This window comes from Gossypium arboreum, chromosome 11, assembly GCF_025698485.1.
Source record: "Gossypium arboreum isolate Shixiya-1 chromosome 11, ASM2569848v2, whole genome shotgun sequence".
In the NCBI taxonomy this organism is placed as follows: domain Eukaryota; kingdom Viridiplantae; phylum Streptophyta; class Magnoliopsida; order Malvales; family Malvaceae; genus Gossypium; species Gossypium arboreum.
The window spans coordinates 122,992,724-123,018,327 of NC_069080.1; the positions used below are offsets into that span (position 1 = coordinate 122,992,724).

The 25,604-nt window shown below is 32.8% G+C and overlaps 2 protein-coding genes and 1 long non-coding RNA gene across 3 annotated transcripts; 2 read left to right on the plus strand and 1 right to left on the minus strand.

Moving 5' to 3' along the window:
- The first annotated feature begins 468 nt into the window (after window positions 1–468).
- LOC108479765 (KH domain-containing protein At5g56140-like) lies at window positions 469–4,687 on the plus strand. The gene is made up of 7 exons (XM_017782541.2): window positions 469–713; window positions 1,523–1,608; window positions 2,605–2,750; window positions 3,326–3,445; window positions 3,523–3,639; window positions 3,828–3,971; window positions 4,061–4,687. The coding sequence occupies exons 1-7, from the start codon at window positions 592–594 to the stop codon at window positions 4,208–4,210; spliced, it is 885 nt and encodes a 294-aa protein (XP_017638030.1). The 5' UTR covers window positions 469–591; the 3' UTR covers window positions 4,211–4,687.
- A 2,389-nt stretch (window positions 4,688–7,076) lies between these two features.
- Window positions 7,077–9,845, minus strand: LOC108477366 (protein NOI4-like). The gene is made up of 3 exons (XM_017779888.2): window positions 9,631–9,845; window positions 7,564–7,746; window positions 7,077–7,450 (listed from the first exon to the last, which is right to left on the minus strand). The coding sequence occupies exons 1-3, from the start codon at window positions 9,634–9,636 to the stop codon at window positions 7,406–7,408; spliced, it is 234 nt and encodes a 77-aa protein (XP_017635377.1). The 5' UTR covers window positions 9,637–9,845; the 3' UTR covers window positions 7,077–7,405.
- An 11,036-nt stretch (window positions 9,846–20,881) lies between these two features.
- LOC128284383 (uncharacterized) lies at window positions 20,882–23,098 on the plus strand. The gene is made up of 2 exons (XR_008274813.1): window positions 20,882–21,047; window positions 22,886–23,098. It is a non-coding gene; the product is annotated as an uncharacterized LOC128284383 (long non-coding RNA).
- Window positions 23,099–25,604: the final 2,506 nt, after the last annotated feature.

Consider the following 25,604-nt stretch of genomic DNA (forward strand, 5'->3'; position numbering starts at 1 on the left):
ACTGATACTTTTCTCATATGTAAATGTAATCCCGAGTTCACTATATTTCGTAGACCAAAAAATTTTCTTTTAATAAATTTTATTAAAGGGATATATTTTTAGGTGAACAATCACACCTAATCAAAAAATCATCGGAAGTAATAAAGTATACGTAATGAATTAAAATATAAATTTTATATTAAAATAAAGCTTTGATTTAGTGGTAATATTAATATTTTTAATTATAGAAAGATATTTTAATAATTTTATAAAATAAATTAGTACTCAATTGACTGGTGTAATCAATTATAAGCATTAAAATCATTAATAAAAGTAAAATAAAATTTTCCTCAAATTTATAGTGTTTAAATTTCAAATTCTTATTACAGATTAATTATATTTTTTGAAAATTCAAATTCTTTGTTTAAAATACTATTTATTTTTGAAAATTTATATACAAAACAAAAATCTAGTCCATATATAAATATTAAGCTATACTATATTATATTATATTATATTATATTATGCTTCCTATAGGTTTATAAAGGGAGAAACCATATAGAACCACCACCAGCACTTCCTTCTTGAACTACGCATCCTTCTCCTAAACTCATGACTTCATCGGTCGGTGGCGGAGGCAGATACATGGCCTTCTCTCCGTCGCCTTCCGCCCCTCACTCTCCCCATCTATCCGGCCTTCGCTCCGCAGCCGCCGCTCTCCTTGACCAGGAGAAGTAAGCTATTCTTTTTTATTTTATTTTGTTTTGTTTTTTTTTTCTTATCCTCTCATAGTCTTGCATTTATTTTTAATCTAACCTCCTGCGATCTTTGTTTTTTTTTTTTACTCTTCTTTTCCCTTCCGATCCTGTTGCATCTGCACCATCTGCTTGTTTCTTTGCGGTTAATGGAGTGATCTTGCCTTTGATCTTTCTCCTTTTCTTGTAATTTGGTTAGCTTACTGTTAAAATTGCTTTTTCTAGCTCATTTCTGCTGAAATCTCCTAGATCTAGAGCTTGATCGTTCGTTTTTGAACTGATTATGCTTTTTCGTTTTGAGTTTCTGTTGATGTTATGATTTTAATATCAGATCAGTTAAAATTTACTAACTGATGAATTTCTAGTGTTGTATGTGTGTGGGGGTTAGGGTTGCTGTTTAAGTTGTGATCCGGATATACTTGTACTGAATTGAAAAGTGATGACAGCAGGTCAGGTATCTGTAATTTTTGGAAAATCGAAGTTCGAAATCTGTTAAATATCCAAATTTAATAAGTCTAATAAGATTTTATTTAAAAATTAAAAATGAAGCAGTTAATGGATTCATGTTGGAGATCTATAAAGTAAAGTAAATTTAAATAATGGACATAAGAATCTGAATCTATTATCCTCAATACGAAAGCAGATTCAGATGATGACTATCCATTGCTATCCCTTGAATCGAAGCTAAAAAATCTGGGGATTGTTTGAAACTCTCATTAATGACGGTTTCTGTCCAACTTTAACATTACCTTGGTTAGAAGGACTGATGGTTTTATTTTTTCTTGCAGATATCTCTCGGAGTTACTGGCAGAGCGTTACAAGCTTAGTCCATTTATGACAGTGATTCCTCATACCTGTAGACTGTTGAACCAAGGTGAGTTACTCTTAAGTAGCAATTTTTTTTCTTGTCAAAGAATCATGCAGACAATATTTCCCTCCCTCCTTGTCATCACTAAAACAACGACTTGAGGCTAACTTTTAATTGCCAAATACTAATTCTATGAGTTACTGACTGGAAATTCTAATTAAGGATCAGCCCACTGAAACTAACGTGAATGAAATCATGATTCGCGTGTCATGAAAATTGTAGATAGTACTGACAATTACTAAGACTTGGGTGGAGCTGTGATTGAGGTACGACTACCTGCAATTTTTAGCTCACGATGGAATATTTGCTTACTCTTTTCATTTTCTTTTTTGGGTAGAGCAATCATTAAATGACAGAAACTATGGTTCTAAAATAGTTTATATAACTAATATGATGAATCTTACTTGAACTTTGGTGGCCTTCTATGTAAATGTAACAATGGATACTTAGACATATCTTAGGAAACGATTGAAGTGAAGGATAAAGAGGGAGGAAAAAGGAAGTTTCTGAACCTCACTAACTGTGGTGAAGGAAGAAATGGATATGAAGAAAGAGTTACAGAGGGCAAAGCCAGTGATTCTGCCGGTATTCGTCTTGGGAATTGAGTGGGGAACTTCCCTGTAATATTTAGTTCTTTTAGGTTAGTTGTGAGAGACATTAGTTGCCAACTTCTGGCCAAAATAGGTGCTTGCTCATTTTTTTCTATTTTTCTATTCTATAAAAGCTGTCTTGCAACAATGTGCTGATATTTGGTGGCAGTCAACTAATTAGTGTTTCTTTTTTAATTAATGTAATAATATTTATTAATGACTTAAAAGTAAACCAAAATAAAATTCCACATTTTAACTGGAAGAGTAGCTTAATTTATGAAGCCAGAGTTGATATTTAACTGACTAAATTAACATTGCGTTTGGTCTCTCCATTTTGTGGTGACTGCTAACTGATTTCTTAACAAATGCTGACTGGTACATCTTATTCTTGAAAATGACATTTTTGGAGCAGAAATTTTGCGTATAACTACACTGTTGGGGAATGCATCAGTTTTAGGTCAAAATGGGCTTGAACAAGCTAGCCCCCTGGTTTCTGGAGGAACATTTTCAAATGGAGGAGCCGATATGAACAGATGGATGTCACAGTTTCAATCAGAAGTATGGATACTAACCATTAACCTAACTCTTTACCATCTAATTTTACTGCTTTAAGAGGTATTCCTGACTTATTACTTTACTATATTTTCATGCTAACTCAACCTTTATTTGAAATCTAGCTTGTATTGTCGTTTCTCTTATGACAGGCAATCTGAGGCTAACACGAAGAAGTCCTGAAAACTAACTCTACCATAGAAAATGTTTCAGGCCGTTGCTTTTAATTATATAACTCATTGTTTTCCTGGGTCTTTATCATTATCAAGATAGAATCAGATTTGTGGGGGATGGTAGTTACTCGTAGTCTTATTTGGTGTTAAGCTTCAGTTCTTTTAGGATGGAAGCCTGAAATGTCGATCGAGTGCGAGACAGTGCATGTTAGGTGTTCTGTTAATAGAGTTATTCTCTCCGCTGTGTACTTTATTGCTGACATTGATAACTACACTGTCATTTTCATGTGTCCCCCCCCCCCCCCAAAAAAAAAAAAGTGCAGATAGGAGTTTTGAGACATTTGCATTAATGAGTTAATATGTTTTTTTTTTTTTTTTTTAACAAAGCCTTGAATATTATGGTGCCAGATGCCTGGTTTAGTACAACCCTCTTTGGCTGAGAACTGGCTGAATTCTCAAAGTGGCTCATCCGGTCTTATTGTTAAGAGAACAATCAGAGTGGATATTCCTGTCGACAAGTATCCTAATGTATGAATGAACTCATGTCTTAAATGTGATTTTAGAAGATTTATTTTTTCAGCATCTAAACTAATTTAATGTTGCAGTACAATTTTGTTGGCCGCCTCCTTGGTCCTAGGGGCAACTCTCTTAAGCGTGTGGAGGCAAATACGGAGTGCCGTGTCCTTATAAGAGGTCGGGGCAGTATTAAAGATCCTGCTAGGGTAATGGTCCTTTGCCTTGCAATATTATGTGTAATTATTGCTCATTAAATAAGTTTGGTAAATATGTGATCATGTTTCAAAGATTTTGTTGAAAGTGAAACCTATCGAATATGTAAACCCTAAACTTTTTAGCAGTTACCATTATGGATACAACTTAAATGAATTATTATGTCTTAAATTTTGTGAAGGAGGAAATGATGAGAGGAAAACCCGGGTATGAACATCTGAATGAACCTCTTCATATCCTAATTGAGGCAGAATTACCCGTTGAAATAGTTGATGCTCGCCTAATGCAAGCACGTGAGATACTTGAAGATTTGCTGAAGCCTACCGTGAGTGAAGTTTCCTTGTGTTGTGATAATACTAATATTATGCATATCTTTTTGCTTAAATTTTTTTTTATTTTGTTTTTGAAAAACAGGATGAATCCCAGGATTTCTATAAGAAACAACAGCTGCGAGAGCTAGCAATGCTGAATGGTACACTTCGTGAGGAAGGCTCTCCAATGTCTGGTTCTTTATCCCCTTTCCAAAACAGCCTCGGAATGAAGCGAGCAAAGACTAGGGGGTAAAAGGATCCCTTCTCGAGGCCTGTTGGAGCTTGTGTCTTAGTGTCTGCCATAAGCCAGCAGTTTTCCCGGACATTGCAGGTATTGGCTATATATAGGCAAATGCCTCCATGCACGATCGGGGCACTGGCATGGGCACTGTTACTGTTGTGTGCCAGTTAAGTTAGGTTGTTCTAACTTATTTGTTTGATATATGAAGTGTGTTTATGTTGTGTGTGTTGGGAGAGGTTAAATGCTAGTATTATTTTTACACTGTGAGCAATGGGTTTGCGTTCATTTTCGGGGTTTGCATTTTGCATGTTGGTTGAAACAGATAAAAATAGCTGTATGTAGGTTGTAGTGTTATTATTAGCACGTCTTCTTCTGATTATAGTTAAGCTTTGTAATAATTGACAGTTTTGAAGTGAAGGAACCTATGTAAAGTAAATGCGAGGAAATTAAAGGTATGGTTTGTATTGTATTGTATTGTAATCTATACAAGTCCAACAATAGTATTTTTTTTTATTTATTTTACCCTAAAAAGATGTGGTCTCTATCTGGCGGGACTTTTTAAACATGGGTATTGTTGTCATTGTTGGAGAACGTCAATTCAAGTGTGATGAAGCACACTATTTTCTTATTTTTGGGCTAAGAAGAGATTATAATTAATTTTAGGTATTGTTTCAAAAAGAGCAGATATAATCTGAACATCTAATGAGATTGTTTAAAAAAAATATCGGTTACACATTTTTATTAGGCTAAAATGTGCTGTTAATTTTATACTTGCATAGAATTTGAGATTTAATCATTGTATTTTGAAGTTAAAATTCAACAATTAAAAATTTTAATTCAATCGTTATTGTCGATGGTCATAGTTTATTAATTTAATATATTTAATTTTTTGTTAATTATATTCCAATTCATATTAAGACATAAATTTTGACAGAAAATATTTTTGATTTTAGTGATTGGATTAAGATTTTTAAATAATAAAATAAAATTTATTTTTAAGTATAAGATTAAATTTTAATTTTTTAAAATTATATCCATTTAGTTGATTTACTTAAAATTAGGTTTTTTACTCATACAGAATTAATTATGTTTTAATTGAAAAGCGTATAAATATAGTATGTATTGTTTTTACTCACGCAAACATGATTGTAAAATATTAAACATATAATTTAATAATAAATTTAACTATGTTATTATGAAATTTTTAAAAAAATTACATTTCAATACAAAATAAAATTGAAAATTAAATAATATTGTTTTGAAGTTCATTTTATGGTTACATAAGCTAAATAAAGTGTACAATGTGTTGTATAGAAATTGTAGGTAATTGCCATCTATTTAAAACAATGTTTAAAACTAAAATTAAGTATAGTTGTTAATTGACTGGTCGTAGATTTGAATTCTATTTGAGGAGATTTGATTTTTTCCGAATTAAAGAATTTAAAATGTCAGAATGAAAGTATTCACTTTGATCGTTAAGAGCAGATAACTCGTTCCCTATGTCTTTATTTTTATTACATTTTATCTCATCGTATCACATTTTGTTTTGAGATATTTGAGAATCACTGTCAATACCTCAGTGTAGGTGTTTGGGATATTCCATAATCCTGAGGCTATTTACAACTAGCCAATGAAGAATTCTCAGATGTACTAGTACTAACAAATGCCTTAGAAATATAGTCACCGATTCTTCTGAGAAGTCACAATTACCATGAGCAAACACATTAATTTAATGACGAAGAGCACATATTTTTTATGCGCCCAAGCCTAGTTGATGAAGAGTTACGAGACGTAAAACAAAAAAAAAAATTATTTTATTTTTTGACTGAAGATATTATATATAAAGTAAAAAAATAGATATACCATAAATAATAAATAAAAAGCTACTCCATTTTGACAAAAGAGCCACGCCAAAGTTCCATAGCTTTGGGCACCATTTATTTAACCATTAACTTTTTTTATATTACTTAATCGACAATCATCATCGAAACCCTATGGTTGTCCTCTTCACCAACTCCATTTACCTCTCAGAATCACCTGTTCTTCTGGTATGGCCCTTGTTTTTTCTTCTTCTTAAAAATCTTCCAAATTCTTTTACCTTTTTTCCTTCATTTTGAATGTTTGGAATATGGACTCACGCTTGAAAGCAATCCTCATTATGAGGGTAACCTCAATTGTCGGTGATGTCTTCAGTTCCAAGTCATGTTAATTTTCATCAGAGGACTATAAAACCCTAATCCGATTTCATCTTAATAGTGGTTTAGGGGAAGGGAATGCGTTTAGGGTTTTCTTTCTTAATTTTCTTTACATTATTTTGTTCAATTAAGAAAATTAATTTTACAATTCTTTTCAGCACAATGAAGGTAAATTAGACATTAATAAATCAAATACTAGATTGCAGCAATATATAAATATTAAGGACCAAAGTTGTTATTATGCTAATTTTAAAAGTTACCAATAGTGACAAAAAAAGAAGAAAAGATAAAATTGAACAGTTAATGATTTTTTTGAATTTTCGCAATTGAATAATAATAAAAAAATACTACCAATTAAATAATTAAGTAACTATTTGGATCACTACTATAAAACTTTTAACTTTTTATACACCATAAATATTTTAATTTTTATAAAAATTGTAATATTTATTTATCTAACCTTGTAAAAATAAATATAATATAAAAATATATTTAATAATTCCAGAGTCGACAATTTTAGTTTTTGAGGGTAAGATAGTAAAATTTTAAATAAAATTGAGAGTTATATAAAATTGAATTCACATCCCTACACTTACAGTTATTTTCATTGAAAATAAATTGGAAAGAAAAAGCAAAAAAAAAAAAGAAAAAGTGAAAATGAAATTAAAAGAAGAAAATTTCCCTTTTGTAAAACACACCAATTACTTGTATAGCACACCACCTCTCTACACAGCTTTTATAATACAAGCTATAAGGCAATCACAAAGAAGAAAAATAATAACCCAAACTTTTCATAACAGCCTACCAAATCATTACATACAAATATAAATACAGTAAGTGCTTGTCTTCTTTGCTCCCTTTTATCTCACCACAATATAAATTTTTACAACCAAAAATGAAATCCAATCCCAAAAGAGCTTTATCAAATGCCCCCCATTCATCCCTATCTTGTTTAGGATATAAGCTGGGGGCTTCATCATGCAGTGGAAGCTCTTATATCGGCATGAGTTCATCAAGATTCCGCCTGCGGGGCTTGAACGCAGCAAAGCCATTTTTTCTAGAATGAAAAATAACACTGAGTTAAAAGAGAAATCTACGATTGCTACGTTCGCGCAAGCTGTTATTATACCATCAGTTGTATGCGTGCTAAGTCGGTTAGAGATTACTTACGGATTGGGGTTTGTTGGGGTCGGCTCCAGGCTTACCATGAGTGTCAGCCTTTTCCAGTGACTCCGGTTTGCCACCTGTTTTCTTCTCATCCCTTGCCTTGTTAAAGATCACTGTAAATCCATCAGCTGATGCAGGATCGTTGACATCCCATTCACCAAATTTCGGCAATGGTCGACCCTGGTCCTGTTGAGCAAAAAGAGAAGTAAAATGCATCCGTCAATATCCTTGTAACCAAAGTAAGGTAGATAGACAAAACATCAAGGCAACAAAATTAAAGCCTGTCAAGATTCATATCTCGAGTTGCATGTCATAACAATCCAATAAAAAATTGTACAGACAAAAGAGCTCCAAGCATAGAATTACTTGTCCAAAATCCAACTAGGAAAGTCCGACAACAAAACTGTTTGCTCTAACAAATTACTTACCACGATGGTTCCAAACTCTAATAAAGGGAAAAACCAGGATATTACAAACAACTCTTCATTGTTTTCCATATAGGTCACCGTACTTATTAGCATAACCATGGAAGATATTTTTCACTTTCTAGGTCTTTATAGAATTATGGTTTCTTCAAATAGAACAAGAGTAGATCTATTCTGTTCCGAACTAGCAAGCAACCACATGCAACTTATCTCTAAATGCCAACAAAGCTCCTAAATGATAGCTGCTAGATACCGTACGGCTCTTACACAACTTCAGCTTCAACATGATTAAAGTAAATTTCATTTAATAAAAGCAAAAGCAATCGGGATGTTTTGCAATAGGGCAAACAGAAGTAATTTCAGCCGAGCTCGTATTGAAATCTATTCAGGAATCTTACAGCAGTCAGGTAAAAAGGCATGTTGCAATTTGAGTTATTACAGTCCGTTGTAGGCCTAAATAGATGGCATAGTTTAAATTAACCAAACACCGGTTAATGATCACTTACGTAAAGCAATCCGAAAGAGAACCTGCCCTAAGACCAATCATAAATGATTCATGGGTACCTATTTTAAGCTACTGTATAATCAATACTCATTCACTTGAGACAACTTTTATTGAAGGGAGATGTTAGGTGTGTAGGAAAATGAGAGATAGCCAATGCATAGATAGTGACAATACAACAAATTACATGAATCGCAACCACCATTAAAGGAGATAAAAATATACTACAGAAAAACACAACCAAGTAATTTGAAAGATACATTAAAAGCTTAAATTATCTTGAAAAAAGAGATTAAAAAGAGTCTGCCAAAACGTCAAACTTGAATCAGCATAAACTAGAAATCGAAAACCAAAATAATATCATGGGAATCCAAGCATAACTTAGTCAGACATTTCGAAAACTAACATTGCCATATACCCCATAAGGAAACTTAGAGAAGGTGAATTGAATAATCAACAGGTCGATATGAAAAATTTGTCTACTTTTCAGAATTTGATCATATGTATAGGCCATGACATTGAAGAACAAGCTTCCATTTCCAGATTAGAATATCAAATACTTCCAAAGTAACAACAAAATGCCCTGTGAAAATACCCAGCAAAAGCTAATTTTCTTAAGGAACAAACTTCAATGAACATCCATAACAAAATTAGTAGTACATTAAAACAACTCACATATTTTCTAAAGCATTTTCTTTTCAATCCTTTAAGAAAGATAATTCCAACCATAAACCATGCTATCACACAAGTGAATTGCTTAAATGGTATTCAATTCATCAATCAAACATAAAACAAAAAGGCTCAAAACCAGCTTCCACCAAAACCCATCAAATGAGACAGCGACAAAATGATAAAGTGAAGTGTACAATTCTAATCAGTAAAAAAAAATCTTGCCCAAAATGATAACGAAATAAACTTTTGATCAGCAACAAAATCGATATCGATTCTTTAAGAAAAAACGAAAAGGAAAAACATTAAAAACCCAGAACAAAAGAACCCATAAAATATATGAATCACAACAACCCAAAGCTCGTATCCATTGAAAAGAAAAGTAAATTTAATCAGACAACAAAAATTAAACATTTTTATAACAAATTTAAACAGGAAATGAAAGAGAAAAAAAACCAAAAAAGATTTGCTTACCGACATGAATTCTTGACAGAGAGAAACTTTTTATTGTGATGGAAAAAAGAGAGATATGGGAAATTAGAGAGAGAGAAAATGAGAGTTTTTTAGAGAGAGATTGAAAGATATTCAATAGAATGGAATGGAATTTTTGGGAGGAAAATGTGAAAGAGAAAAAGAGACTGGTCGGAGAGGGGATAACCAGCGTTAGTTTTAACGGATAAACGGGGAGGGGGAATTGGTGGAATTGAACCGGAGGCGTAGATGACACCGTTAAATATAACGGAACGATAAGATGAGCTGGCAGACGGCTTGATGATAGATTGTTGGGTTTTTTAAGACTAAATAAATTAATAAATAAATTTGTATTTATATTTTTTTCTAAATAACCCTAAATAAATGGTTAATTTTATTGGTTAGCTTAAAAATATTGACTCGATGAGATCGGACAAAAAAAATAAGATATGTTTAGAAAATGGGCTAAGCCTCGAGTAAAATATTTTGGTCTGAGTCTAGTCCGACCTAAATTTGTAAAAAAGAAAAACTGTTATTTTGCTGCTGTTTTTTCATTGTTATGCTGCTATTATTTTGTTGTTATTGTTTAAATATTATAGAACTCTTGTTTTGTTGTTAATTTTGTTATTATTTTACAGGTATTTACTTGTTAAGTACCAGTGTTTTTTAAGTAAGACTTTTTAATTTATTTTCAATTAGTGGAGAAATATTTATTTTAATATTTTTAGTGTTTTTAATATATTATATTTTTAGTTTTTATATAAAAAATAAAATAAAAATTTTAATCTGAATTAGGCCCAGATTTAACATCTATAATTTGAGTCGAACTTGAGTAAATTTTAATCCTATTTTTTAGGTCGGACAGGACTCGAGCCTAGAATTTTATTAGAGCCAATTTCGAAGTTAACTTGACCTATTGACAGATCTAATAAAATTAGTATCAGAACTCGATCACTTGTATTTTTAAAGAAATCTTATATAATTGAATAGTATATCACATTATCTTCATTATGGTAATTTATTCTATTTTTACACCATTAATTTATACATTAAAGATGAAGATAGAAAGAATTATAATTAATATTTAAATGTAGTTTTATTTTACGGTTAAATGTAAAATTAGTACCTAAATTTATCTATTTTTATTAGATTGATATCTAAATTTTTTTCTAGATTAGTATCCAAAATGTTTTTCATCCATTAATTTGATCTGAGTCTAATGATATTAAAATTTTCTTGGCGTGGTAGCACTTGAATACTAATGTGCCGTGTCACACTTCTAAAACCCTTTTGTATTTTTTAATAAAAAAATTTAAAAACAAAAATTAAAAAAAAAAAAAGGAAACTATTGAGATTGCCCAAATTCAAAGCTTTTTCCCCAGAAAATATCGACTGCAACTTCGATTCTTCTTCTTCTTCGTCAAATTTTCAATCTTTTTTTTTGTTTTGCTTTTTGGTTGTGAATTTAATCATTCCTTCTTGATTTAAATCCTCCCTTTTTATTTTTCTTATTCTTTTTGGTTTAAATCGAAACCCTAGACCCAAAACTCTTCCCTTCCCTTAATCTCTCACCACCTCCTCTCTCTCTCTCACAGATTTTTCTTCGTTTCTTTCTATATCTTTGGGGTTTTAATTTCTTCTTCATCTTATCGTTGTTTTATCTATTATATCTAGCTAGGGTTTTTCTTTTTTTTTGTTATGTCAATTTTTGTAAATATGGATCAACTCAATGGCAAACTTCATAACAACTTCTCCTTATCTTCCTCAATTTTCTTTCCTCAATTTCCTCTTTTCTTTTTTAATTTCCCTCATGTCGAGTAACTTTGTATTGTGTCTTATTGATGAGTGTATTCGAGTATTTATACATGCTATTATAGCTCATAGTATGACCTCACTTTCTTATCTTGACTCCACCATTCCTAATACTAACATTCTGTGTGGATCTCAGACTTGCTGAACTCGTGTTTCACTCTAAGTTGTTTGTGGAGTACGCAATCCTTTCTATTATTAGCATTGACATTTCGTGCGAGCTCTAGGTTTCTGGACATGTGTTTCACTCTAAGTTGCTTATGGTACACGTGGTCTCCCTTGCGCGAGCTCATTGGACGCATGCAAACTGGGACCGTGACCTTCGTTTGGCTCATGTGAACTAAACCTGCGAGCTTAGCTTGCGAGTTGGGTCCTCGAACTCCCTTTGATGTCCTCTCTCTGGTTCACCTCGCCCTTTGTCATTTGACGAGGCTTATCTGGATCATGAGTGGGTGACCTGGATCTTATCTAAGACTCAGGTTGGTGATCACAATTGTGTAACACCCTTTTCACTTAATTAGCTTGATTTTATGATGCGAAAAGATGATGAATTTTGCTTTGAAAGTTCAAATCTTTATTATTTTTCCTTCTTGGGTACCAAACGGGTCTTTACTGTTAACCCCCACTAGCTTTACTGTATTTGCTTGATTACTTGTTTATCTTAAACAAAACAAAGGTTTTTTTTTTTTTTTATGTTTCTTGCATTTGATGGTTATGAAGCTATATGTTATCCTGGTTGATCACGTCTATGCTACTGTTTAATTGCTAAATTAGTTAATGATTTTGCAAATAATGCGCTTTTTGATGCATCCCAGTATGAATTTTTTGGTCAAAATGCTATGGAAGAAGTGGAGTTAGGGGTCTAGAAGATAATGAACAGGATGCAAAAAGTGGGGTTTCTTATTATTATTCCTTTGTCCTTTTGGTTTTCCTTTAGAAACCTAGATATTGGGGTGGGGTTTAACAACGTAAAGGTGATGAAAGGGAAAGAAAAAACCAAAGGGATAATGGATAAGGCATAAGATGAATCTAACGGGTCAAAGGAGTCTTGGGAGTGCGAGTGCGACACGTGGTGGCACGCGAGTGGTCAGCGTTGGCACATCAGCAAAATTTTAACTCTGTTAAACTCAGGGTTCCAAACTAGTGGACAGAAAAAAAGTAAAGGTACCAATCTAGGACAAAGAAACCTATAGGTACTAATCTGAGAGAAGTAGACAAGTTCATGTACTAATTTAATATTTAACCCTTATATTTATTAAAATATTTTTAAATTTAAAGAGTAATTTAAATTATTGATCTAATTTAATACTCAATTTTAGAAAATAATCAAAATTAATAGGATTAATTTATGGATAATTATCATAGTTTTTCAATTTTAGAGTAAAAACCCTTATTTTAGAAAAATAAAAATAAATAAAAATGTGATAAATTTGGGGTAAATTATTAAAATAGTTATTTTTGTTAGCCTCATGTTATATTTTAGTTATTTATGTTTGAAATGTTGCATTTTAGTCAATTATGTTATTGTTTTGTTACGTAATGATCACTTTGCTGCTAAGATCTGTTACATCCCAAACGGCAGTCCAACGTAACAGTTAAAATAAGTTTTAAATGCCAATGTGGATATTCAGCTGTAGAGCTGATCATGGGTCAGGTCGGGCCGAGCCCAAACAAAATTTTAGGCCCATTTTCTAGGCCTGGGTCTAGCTCGGCCCGAAATATGTGCCTAAAAAATTGTCTAAGCCAGACCCAAAAGAAAATTGCTAAGCCTGAGCTCGATCTTGCCGGCCCATATTAAATTTTTTTAGCTTATTTTATTAAATAAAAAAATTAAAATATAATAAATCAAATACATTTAAAAACATAAATGATATGAAAACAATTCTTAAAACAATACACAAATTGAAAGTGAAAGTGAAATTAGACAAGTAAAGTTAAAATTTTAAAATGATTAAAATGAAATAAAATATTTATTATATAATTCGGGCCGGGCTGGGCCCAGGCCAAAAAAATCTTGCCTGAGGCCCGACCCATTTTCTAAACGAGCCTCATTTTTTCGTCTAAGCCTATTTTTCGAGCCTATATTTTTGTCTAAACCCTCTCATTTAAAAAAAACCCTATTATTTACTGTAATCAATGCTTGGATCCTCCATTGAATCAAAGAGTGATATATGATTTCTCCCAAAATAATAAAGATCATTAAGGTGAAATTTATATTTCAATGGTCGCCTTAAGGAATTAGCACACATAACATGGAGGTTAAAGTCACAATGTTCACAGCTATATACAAATTCACCTAAGTGTAATAGCAAACTGCAAGCATAACACCGTTGAGGTGAATTAGAATAAGGGAGTGAATTAGAATAAGGGAGCAGGCGACTAACCAACATGTGATTTGGATGAAATGGGACTCGAATCTTTTGTGGCAACCTAAGGCAAGATTCATGTAGTTTATACCCGCAGAATCTCTCAGGGCAAAGATAGGCTGGACCTAAGATTTGCCATCTACAAATGCTGCATATTATTTCATGTTTAGGGTCATTACAACTGGCAAGAACAAGTTTATGGGGGTGGGTAAAATGGTGCAATTCAGTTACTCTACCAGTCATTTTCTCTTCTAAAACCCCAATTTTATGAGTTGTTAGAGCTGCACATTTCATATCAAGCTTGAAATCACACTGCTCGCAAAAGTATATGAAGGCATCACAAATGTCTCTACACTCATCACATGCAATTAAATGATGATCCCAAACATTTGAAGTATAGAGGTTAAGAGGGTGGCTAGAATGAAAAGGGTGTCGTATCTCATATGACAATTTAGCACATTTTTCATGTAGGTAAAAATCAGGACATGTCTGGCAGAAGTAGCTTGAACCATTAAGTACCAGACGACAACCACTGCAATAAATTTCTCCTTTTAACTCTTCAGTTACTTCATACATCTGGTGAGGGTGGATGATAGGTTGAAAAAAACTCTGCACATTTACAAAGAAATAAAAAGAAAAAAAAATTAGAGAATGAGCAAACTCATTTCTTAATTAAGAAATATAATTACATAAAAAAGTTGGGTTAAGTTTTTTGAGTAGTTGTTCAAGTGATTAGTTATTAATAAAATCATTAGAGAAAAAAACATATTGTAACATATTCATAATAAAGTTGCAAACCAGAGTGCGGATGACATGACTCCCTTCATTCTGCTCCACAAACAAAGCTTTGTTTTCCATGGGCGGGGGTGAGGAGGATGGGACCTTTCCGGATGCAACTTTATCCTATAAACCAAACATGTATTAATATTTATTTCATCTAGACTTGAAAAGCTTCACAAATTTAGATCATATTTTTACCATTAACTTTTAATTAACTTTTTTTTTACAAAGGAATATTTTTAAAAACAAAAAGAAAAAAATTAAAAAGAAAATCAAAGACATCGATAATTATTATAAATCTTATGTCTTATACAAATGTTGAATTAAATGGTGAAAAATGATTATTACCTGATCAAGTACACATTGAATATGAGTTATGAATGTGCAACTTTGATAATAATACACGGGATCTTTCGGATTTCTTTTATTCTCACAAACATCACAATAATATTGTTCAGAATTATCTTCTTTGATCAATTCCATCATGGTAAGTGGATGTCTGTGATATTTATGTGTAGCTGAAGATAGTACAACACATTTCAAATGGAGACTAAAGTGGCATTGCACACAGCGATAAACGCTAGCACCACCACAATGCTTGCCACATACTTAGCAATACGGATATTGCTCTTCCTCACCGTTCTTATTAAAATCTTTGAAAAAAGTGAGAAGGTGATGGTGACAGTCAAGTTTTAGGGAAGGCGAGAGTTTAGCGCAGTCAAAATCAAGTCTGAAGCTGCACATCTCGCACACATACAAAGGGGTATAAGTATCACACTCCTTTGAACAACCATTGCAGTAGTCATTTTCGTAGTTATAGGTTAAGCGAAGAGGGTGGTTAGGATGTAAAGAATGAGAAAGTGTCCTGGGTATCTTATCACTGCACACCTGATGGAGATAGAAATTGCAAAAACTACAACCATAGCACACTTCTGATGGCAGTAGATGTTTTTCACACCAAAAACAATCATAGTCTTCTTCGCGTACCTTCCTATATTTGAAGAAGCCCAGCTTGTGATGGTGGCTGTAGTGGAAGATTGTCTTTTTCTTTCCATCTTTAAATCTCAATGGCTCTTGATCTTTAGGCAACTGACCACTGACCGAAGAACCACATGTGAGATCAAGATTGAAACCACATGAAAAACATATGTATTTTAAACCAGTAGATATATACAAACATTTATCACAAATGAAATCGCCATAATAAAGCCATTGTAGTTGAAGTCGGTGTTGCAAGTGGAGGGGGTGAATAATCTCGAAAGGCAGATCACGATTCAATTTATCCGCACATGAAATGTGCTTCCAAACCTTGCACGAAGCACAAGTAAAGGCAGTACCCGAGATTTTCCCTCCACATTCTTCACAACGATTCTCTGTAGTCTCACTAAGAGTTATGGTGATAAAGTGAGATGTATGATTGCAGGGAGGTATGATGATATCCATGTGAAAGAAGAAAGAAATGTAGAAATTTAAGATTAAAGAAAGAGAGATAGAGAATGGGAAATAATGAAGGTAATTGTGTTATGTGAGGGAAAGTATAATTTCTTGTGTGATGGGAACACATTCAGTATCTATACATAAATAATTTGGGAGTATACTTTTAAAATAATTTTAAAATTTACACAAGAGTAGAAGTAAGGAATGGGAGTATACTTTGGGGGAAAATAAAGGATAGAGTGGGCTAAATGATTTGGAGTTAAAAAGGATGGAAAAAGTTACACCTCACCTTTAGTTAAATAATGTAATAATGTATAGAATCACGCAACGATTACTGTTTGCAAACCAATGATTCCACGTTAGGAATCCAAAGCCCAATATTAAGATTCGTATTTATAAATTTTAAAAATTTTAAGTTTTATAAAGTTGATTTTGTTAAGAATAATACAAAAATATAAAATAAAATTTTAAAATTTAAAAGTAGATTAAATTAATTAATTTTATCAATTTCAAAATTATAATAATAAATTAGTTGACATTATTTCAATAAGTTATTTAATTGATTTTTAATGCATTGTTTTAATTTTTATCGCTTTTCATTTTAATTCTTAAAATTCTTTTACGGATCAAGACTTCACGAAAAGTCTTTTATTTTTTATTTTTCTTATGACCAAAATGAAAGTAATCTAGAAGTTAGGTGACGCAGTTAAGGATTTAACACTTAGGTAACTAAAATAAAAGTATCCTAAAAATTGGGTGACAAAATTAAAAATTGGATTTTTTTAGGTGATTAAAATGAAAGTATCATAATAATTGAGTGACCAACTAGGTAGTTTACCTAATAAGGTATATTATTATAAGGTTACTTTTGTCTTTTTCATGTTTTTAGTAAAAAAGCCATTAAAAATCTTACATGTGATAATATTTGACCCGTCCGCACCGGTATTAATAAAATATTATCATCACCACTCCAACTAATACTTTATTTAATTTGTTTGTACATATTAATATTATGAAACAAACTTTTTCGCCCACATCATTTGTATCTATATTATTTTTTAAGTTATTGACTGAGTTCGTGTCATGAGTTAGTCGAGCATCAACTCGATTAGGAAAATTATAAAAAAAATTATTTTTTAATTAAAATAAGTTATATTAGTCCAAGGTATTTTAATCTTTTTATTTAAAAACAACAAAAAAAAGCATATGGAGAGATTTGAACTCAAATAAATTGAATTGATAAAACTTTAAATTTGCAACTCAACCACTTTATCAGTGACACAAACTCTTGGTGTTGGTTCGCTTCAACATATTGGGTACAAGAAGGATCCTCGTTCTGGCACATGGGTAAAGGCTGCTCAAGCCAAACCAAATGATGATAAAGATGACAATGTTGAAGCAGGTGATCTGGTTCTACCTCCCATGCCAACTCCACCACAATATGCTTAGCTTTCGGCTGAGACTTTAGCTATCCTTAGCGCAATTGGGTCATTGCGAGATGACATTGGCTCATTACAAGATGCAGTTAGTGGCATAGATGCCAGGATGTCTATAATGGAGGAACACATAGCTTTATCTTATGTCTCAATTTCCTCACCGCAGCCTCCACAAGATAGCTAGGACTCATCTTGCATATCATGCACTTTCATGGTTTAATTAGATATTTTACATTATTTTTCTTTTCCTATTTATATGTTTGTTGCTTGTTTGTAGCACTTAAATATTAACTTCCTATTTTGAGATACTTTGGAGCTCAATGTTAATTCTTTGTTCTTCATTGTTTAATTCTTTGTTCTTCATTGTTTTATATTTTTAGACTAATCATTTTCTTTCTCTTCAAGCTTTAGTTTGGTTTGTAAAGGTAAATTGGTTGGTAATTCATCTCTACAATTTTGTGACCATTTTTCAAAAACAAAATTGAGCCTTTAATTGAAATTGATTTTAAAAAAAAGAGTACTTTATTCAAAAACAAATTTACCAAAATGTTTTGTTATATCAAAAAAGTGAGATTGTTAAGTTTTAATTTGATATAATGTTTTTGAATAAAACTTAATTTTGAAATAAAATTTAATAAATTTCAAAGTACAAATTTGTTTCAAAAATATTTGTAAGAGATAAAATTTTAAATATAAATCTTTCAAAAACTTACAAAATATTTTGGAACTTATTCAAATTGATTAACAAAATTTTCAAACATTTTGGAACTTAGAGAAGGTGAATTGAATAATCAACATGTTGATATGAAAAATTCGTCTAGTAACATTTTTTTTTTTCCTTCTTTATTTGGAAACGTAGCTGGATGTATAGTAACATTAGCAAAGCGTGAAGGCGGCTGGAGGCATAAATGTTTTTTTAATCTTAACTTTGTGATTTCAATAATTAAAGATATTATTGGTTACCACACACTAATTATAAACTTTGTCAATTGTATTTGTTGAGGCCCAATTTTGGCCCGAGTACAAACTCCAATTAAACCAAATCAACTCACCGCAAAAATAAAAAAATTAAAACAACCCAAAACCTAATTACAAAATCAGACCTCAGCCCAAATAAATTACATAAGCTCAATTTAAGCCCAAACTAGCCCTAGCCTCCAAACAGAAAACAAAAATGAAGAATCAGATTTTTCAAACCCTAGGTGCGTCGCTCCTAGGGCATTCGACCAACTGCTCTCTGTCCCATCGCCCATACCATCTGCTGTGTCACCGCTCAAGTTGCCCCTGCAAGAATTAAAGAGAAATGACAAGTAGTTGAACAGATAAACTTTGTAAACGGCTATATAAAACCTTTTTATCCTTGTAGATATTTTTAGAGACATTGAATATAAAAAGAAATCAGTGAGTCAAAGCAAACAATAGCAAATCAAGAGAAAAACACCAAATCGGAAGAAATCGAAACACCAAGAATCGAAATCTAAAAAAAAAACCAAAGGTGATTTTGTCTTATACATTTTTTCGATTTATTTCTTTTTCTTTTCTATTTTTCGAATCTATTTATTCACATATGTACATATATTAAAAGCACATAAAAAATATAAAAAAAGGAAAAAATACCTTTTTGAAATTTTCGGCAACCGTGAGCGGTGGCCGGCGACGGTGGCCGAGTTTGGCCGGAGGGAGAAGACCTTGAGAGAGAATAGAGAGCTTTTGGAATTTTTTTTGAAAAACAAATGAAGAATGAGTTTTTTTAAAGAAATTTTGACTTATATAGGCCCCCCAAAACAATGTCGTTTTGGGACTGGCCTTAAATGTCCAAAACGACGTCGTTTTGGCCCTTAACCCATGGCCGACCCGCGACTCCACCCGCTCCAACTTCAGGATCCGCGTGTTTTCATTGGAGGGGCTATTTCCGCATTTAGCCCCTCCACTTTTTTATTACTTTGCAATTAAGTCAATTTTTATTTTAAATTTGGCCCCGAAATTTGTCGCGATTTTCAATTTAATCCTAGCTGATGCTGTGCGTTTTAGGAAGGGGGGTTACTGCACTTTAGGCCCTCCGTTGTTTCACGCGCGTTTAAATAAGCCCTTTTCTTCTTTTTTTTTTAATTTCAAATTTGTCCCAAAACTTTGTTTTTAATTTAAATTTAGTCATTTTTTTAATTTAAGTTGATTTTTATATTATCTTTGCTATTTTAATTTTTAATATTAGTTCCAATAATATTATGTATATACTTTTAAATACATTCTTTGATTTTCTTTTATTATAAATATTATTACTTTATTTTCCTTACGTTATTATTATATCATATTGTCTTTTTTTTGTTTTTTTATTATCATTATTATATCATTATTATTTTTCATGTGCACATTATTTATATTATTTTTATGATTATTATTGTATTTATTTTTACTACTATTATTATATTTATTATTATTATTAGTGTTATAATTATTATTATTACTCTTATATGTATATATATTTATATGTAAAGTTATAAATGGTTATTTTAATATTATCATCATCTTAATATTAATATGTATTTATTTTTGACATATATATATATATATATATTTATGAAGTATTATTAATAATTGTTTTGTAACATTATTATTATTATTTCTAACATGTATGTATTATATATATATATTTAATACTATATTATGTATATATTTTAATATCACATTATTCATATATTTTTATATTATCCCATGTAAATACTTTCAATACTACATTATGCATATATTTTTGTCTATATTATATATATACTTTTAATACTCAATACTATTGTTATGAATATGTTCTTGGTATATATATATATATATATTTTCTTTATTTATTATTATCATTATTTACCACTTTATATTATACTATTTTTATTTTTGTACATACTTTTAATATCATTATTATATATAAATTTTCAATACATATACATATATATTTATGTAATATTATTAATAATTGTTTTTAACATTATTATCATTTCTAATATATATGTGTATCGTATATGCTTTTATATATATTATGTATGTAATGCCCCAATTTTCAGGAATTCTGTGAATGTTGACAAAATTTCATGCTTTGATTTTGTCATTTGTGAGTGAAATTATTAAATAGGACCTATGTGAAAATGTTTAAAAATGCTATAGGCTAAATTGAAGTGGCCAAATAAATAGGAGTGCAAAATAGGAGGATTTGCATGATAAACCTCCCATTTTACATGAAGTGGCCAGCCATCATGTTGTTGTAGACAAAATGTACACTTGATATCCATAATTTATGGTACAAATTGATACAAATTGATAATGGGTTAGGTAAATGTTTCATGACAATGGATTAGGTAAATATTCCATGATAATGGGTTAGGTAAATGTTTCATGATAATGGGTTAGGTAAATGTTTCATGATAAGAATTTCATGTCTTTTGTATTAAAGAATTAAATGGATGAAATATGAAGTTTTATTAAAAGAAAAATGGGTGAAAAGAACAAAGTTTTGTCCATCTTTGTTCATCATAGCTGAAAGTTAGAAAAGAGAAAGGAGAGGAGAAAGCTCTTGAGTATTCGGTCATTAGGAGGAGGAAAATTGAAGGTAAGTTCTTGGTACCTTGCTTCTTATTTTGAGGTTCATGAGTTCTTCTTGATTCTACCTTAACTCTTGAAGTATATTTTGATTTTTAGTTGTGTTGTGAGCATTTAGTCATGAATTAAAATGAAGGAAATGGTTGTTGTTTCATGTTCTTTTGATGAAAAATGGAAGATAGGTGAAGTTGAGCCAAACAAATGAGCATGCATGTGCCTTAGATGTTAAAGGGAAAAATCAGCTAACATGTTGTGCTTTTAAATGATGAAATGGAGATTATTCTTAAGTAAAATCATAGATATGTGATGATTGATTGGTGATATACATGTTTAAATAACAAGCATGCAAGTTAGGTGTGAAAGAGTGATTTGGTAATAAATCTGCTTGAGACAGCAGCAGTAACGTGACTTTGGAAAATCACCATAAATTGTGGGAGATGAATTAGAAGCTGAATAAATTATGTAATTAAAGCTTTTTGAGTCTAGTTTCTAATGAAATAAACAAGAACATATTTTGAATTCTGTACAATGAGAAATTTGATTCGTAATGAAGGGTGGTCAGATTAGTCAAACAGTGAAACATGGGAAACTTTGAGAAAATTCTGGTATTGATTGGCTAAACCAAAAATTCTGAAAATTTTATGGATAGAAGATATATGAGTCTATTTTCAGGGAAAATTAACGGAACTTGATTTGGAGTTTCGTAGCTCCAGTTATAAATGATTTAGTGACTGTTGCTCAGGAAGACAGCTTGCAGTGAAATTATGATTATGTGGTAAACATTGACAAAAATTTGTTAATGAGTTGCTTATTGATTTCTTATAAGCTTACTATGATCTGTAGGTGTGGTTGGCCGAATATTGTAAGGGGTTAATACGTAGTTCGTATTTGAATAGTTAGATTAACGTGTTAGTAATCCAATTGTAGGCAGTTCGTGTATGGATCTCGCGAAGATATCGTCGCAAATGTGTGTAACTAACACCCTCTTTCTTAGTCTAGATCGGCAAAAGTCGAAAAGTCGAAATGCCGAAAACCGGTATTTTGTAGATTTGCGAAAAGCGAATGCTCATGAGGTAAATCGATTAATGTTTTTGGTAAGCTGCAATGTTTGGACCGCAAAGTGCATGATTTCATGCCCTCGATATTTTTGGGCTTAATGGGCCAAAATTGGAATGATGGGCCAACGGCCCAATTCGTAAGAACCCTCGATGCGTGATTACGTTAGTACGTGAAAAGTAAGAATATGCATGAAAAACCCTAAAATAGATAAATTACTGAAATACCTTTAAAAGTGAAAAGTTTACGCTTTACCCTAGTAGATAAATTACCAAATACCCCTAGGTTAAATTGACCTAAATGCATGTTTGATTTGTTGTTATTTATTGCATGCCATGTTGTTATTATCGATGCATGGGATGGGATATTGACGGAGGAAGTACTGAAAGTGGCTTGTCCACGATCTTGGAGGCTTTGCCTCAATTTATCGATAACTGAGCAAAGCAAGGTCAAATCTGTGGAGTGTTAAATGGGGTGGGTTGAGCTATTCCCCACATGGAGTGTATGGCTGGTACGGTGGAGTGTAGTGGTTGGTGGGTTGAGTAGTCTCCCCAAATGGGCTTGCATATGTTTCTTGATGTTGCATGTATTTTGAAATAGGCCTATGGGCCATCATCATTATCTGAATAAGGGGCTAAGGCCCAGTTTATTGTAATCTGAAAAGGGCTCTGGCCCAGTACCACTGTTACTTGAATGGGCTTAGGCCCAATGGGCTTGAGCTGACTTGGGCTTTGAATGGGTTTTCCTTACACACTGAGTTTCCCCAAACTCACCCCTTCTTTAACCTTGCAGGTGAGTCTTGATGTGGGTGACTTGGAGCCAGAGGGGATTCAGAGTGGCCATTGTGAACACTTTTGGGTTTGAAAAAGAGACTGGTTTTCTTAAGTTATTTTTAATTACTATTTAAGTTTTGGGTTGTAATAAGGCCATTTTAACTTTATTTTCTTCTTTGATTTTCTGAGATTATATTATTTTAAACAACTTTAAATTGATGGATAATAATAATTCAAATGGGCTAGACTTAGGGCACGATTTCAAAACGATATTTTTTTTAAATAACACGATGACACAAATATTCAATTTACCAAAGATAACCACTCAAAGAAATTTCAACTTGTTATAACCAAGTGTGGCAATGGATGTGGACATGTCTAGGATTGGATCCAATCGGAGAGCTTGGTACTTAAGCAGCCTTTATGACTCACCTCCTCTGTTATGGATACCTACCTGGTGTCCAGCTTCCATTCACTTGGTTAGTTTGACAAAATTCGGCTTTTTTTTTTTAAATCACTAAAAAGGGAACACGGGTTTTTGACTTCAAAGTGGCATGTCGGATTCGGCCTTAACGTCTGGGCCGGGTTTGGGGTGCTACATTTAGTGGTATCAGAGCCTAGGTTGCAACAACTCGGTACATGGAATGGGTTTACAAAAACAAAGATTTTTGAAAGCGAAAATTTTATAAAGAATGCGAAAAACTTGATTTTCAAAATTTAGATCTTTAGAAGGTGGCATTCAATCTCCTACTCAAGTCTGTAAGTATTCGAATTTTTCAATATTTTCCTGAATTATCTGTCTGCATCTTGAAACCCTACTAGGACACTCTAGATAGGATGATACTGAAACCATAGGAAAATCGATAAGAGATTGAAAGCGTAGCTAGACTTGATTCTGCGAAAACAAACTCGAACTCATCGTCGATTCATAAAACATCTATAATAAACACTGGAATATTAATTGATGCATAAAAATTCGTAATCAAGATAATACGATATGAGTACAAGAGGCCGTGGATGGGGCCGAGGAAGTGCTCGAGCGAGATCTTCGTCTTCGAGACATATGCCGGCGGTGAATGCACCGGTACCACCGGCAACAGAGGTAGAGTCTCATGACCGCGGTGCCGAGGATGATGCCCTGTCACAAGCAATGCTTCGTGTTCTGGAAAGGGTTGCCGGGCAAGTACGGGCAATAGAGTTCAGGGATCTATTTCGAACGACTTGAATAACGGAGCGAGATCTTTAGGGCGTGTCTGGTATAGCCCGAATGTGGCGGAATATTGGTTGGAGGCCACAGAGCGGATTATGGACGACTTGGACCGCTCTCGAGGAGATTGTGAGTGGGGTATCTCGCACTAAGTCCCTTGGGTCACTTTCGGTTAGGGTAGACAAACCGTATAGGAATGTACCCTTAGAAACTCAAGGCAAGGTTTTTCCGGAGATCGATGGAGTTACTGTTCGGAGAGTTTGACCTCATTCTGGGAATGGATTGGCTTGTTAAGCATAAGGCGACTCTGGATTGTGCTTCTAAACGAATGGTGTTAAGAACTACAAAGGATGAGGAGGTTATGGTGATAGGTGAGAGAAGGGATTATTTGTCCAATGTGGTGTCGGCATTAAGAGCCGAAAAGTGGATTCGGAAAGGTTGTGAGGTCTATTTGGCATTTGTAAGTCAGTTGGAAGAGGAGGGACTGATAGTGGATAAGGTTAGGACCGTAAAGGAGTTCCAAGATGTTTTTTGGAGGAGCTTCCAAGATTGCCTCCGAACCGAGAAGTTGCGTTTGGAATAGATTTGTTACCTGGAATGGCGCCTGTGTCTATCGCACCGTATAGGATGGCACTGAAGGAATTAGTAGAGTTAAATGCTCAAATTCAAGAATTGTTGGATAGGGGCTTCATTAGGCCAAGCGTGTCTCCATGGGGAGCACCGATGCTATTCGTGAAAAAGAAGGATGGTAATGCGGATGTGCATTGATTATCGCCAGTTGAACAAACTGATAATTAAGAATAAGTATCCATTGCCAAGGATTGATGAGCTATTCGACTAGCATAGAGGAGCTTCTGTATTTTCTAAGATCGACCTTCGATCTGGTTATCATCAGTTAAGGGTTAAGGAGTCAGATATCCATAAGACGGCATTCAGGACTCGGTATGGTCATTACGAGTTTTTGGTTATGCCATTTGGACTGACGAACGGTCCTACAGCGTTTATGGATATGATGAATCGTGTGTTCCAACCATTTTTGGATCAGTTCATAGTCGTCTTTATTGACGATATCCTGGTATATTCTGAAACTAAAATGAAACATGATGAGCATCTCTGTATAGTGCTGTAAGTATTAAGGGAGAAGGAACTCTTTGCGAAGTTCAGCAAGTGTGAATTTTGGTTGAGGGAGGTAGCTTTCTTAGGACATGCGGTCTCTGCTGAGGGGATTAAAGTGGACCCTCAGAAAATTGAAGCGATTTTGGAATGGAAGCCGCCTAGGTCAATGTCAGAAATACGAAGTTTTCTAGGACTGGCATGATACCACAGAAGGTTTGTGGAAGGTTTTTCTGTGATGGCAGCACCTCTAACAAAACACATAAGGAAAGGAGTACCGTTTGTATGGACTAAGAAACAGCAGGAAGCTTTTGAGAAGTTGAAGAAAGTTCTGACTGAAGCACTTGTGTTAATTTAACCGAAGTCTGGGAATGATTTTACTGTGTACAGTGACGCATCACACGTGGGTTTGGGCTGC

What these genes read in the sequence shown, in the direction of transcription:
- LOC108479765 (XM_017782541.2), top strand. Translation starts at nt 592, where the DNA reads ATGACTTCATCGGTCGGTGGCGGAGGCAGATACATGGCCTTCTCTCCG. An exon ending in TGTCACAGTTTCAATCAGAA is followed by an intron (nt 2,751 to 3,325) that starts GTATGGATACTA and finishes TTATGGTGCCAG; the next exon opens with ATGCCTGGTTTAGTACAACC. An exon ending in GTATTAAAGATCCTGCTAGG is followed by an intron (nt 3,640 to 3,827) that starts GTAATGGTCCTT and finishes AATTTTGTGAAG; the next exon opens with GAGGAAATGATGAGAGGAAA.
- LOC108477366 (XM_017779888.2), bottom strand. An exon ending in ACCCCAACAAACCCCAATCC is followed by an intron (nt 7,451 to 7,563) that starts GTAAGTAATCTC and finishes TTTTCATTCTAG; the next exon opens with AAAAAATGGCTTTGCTGCGT.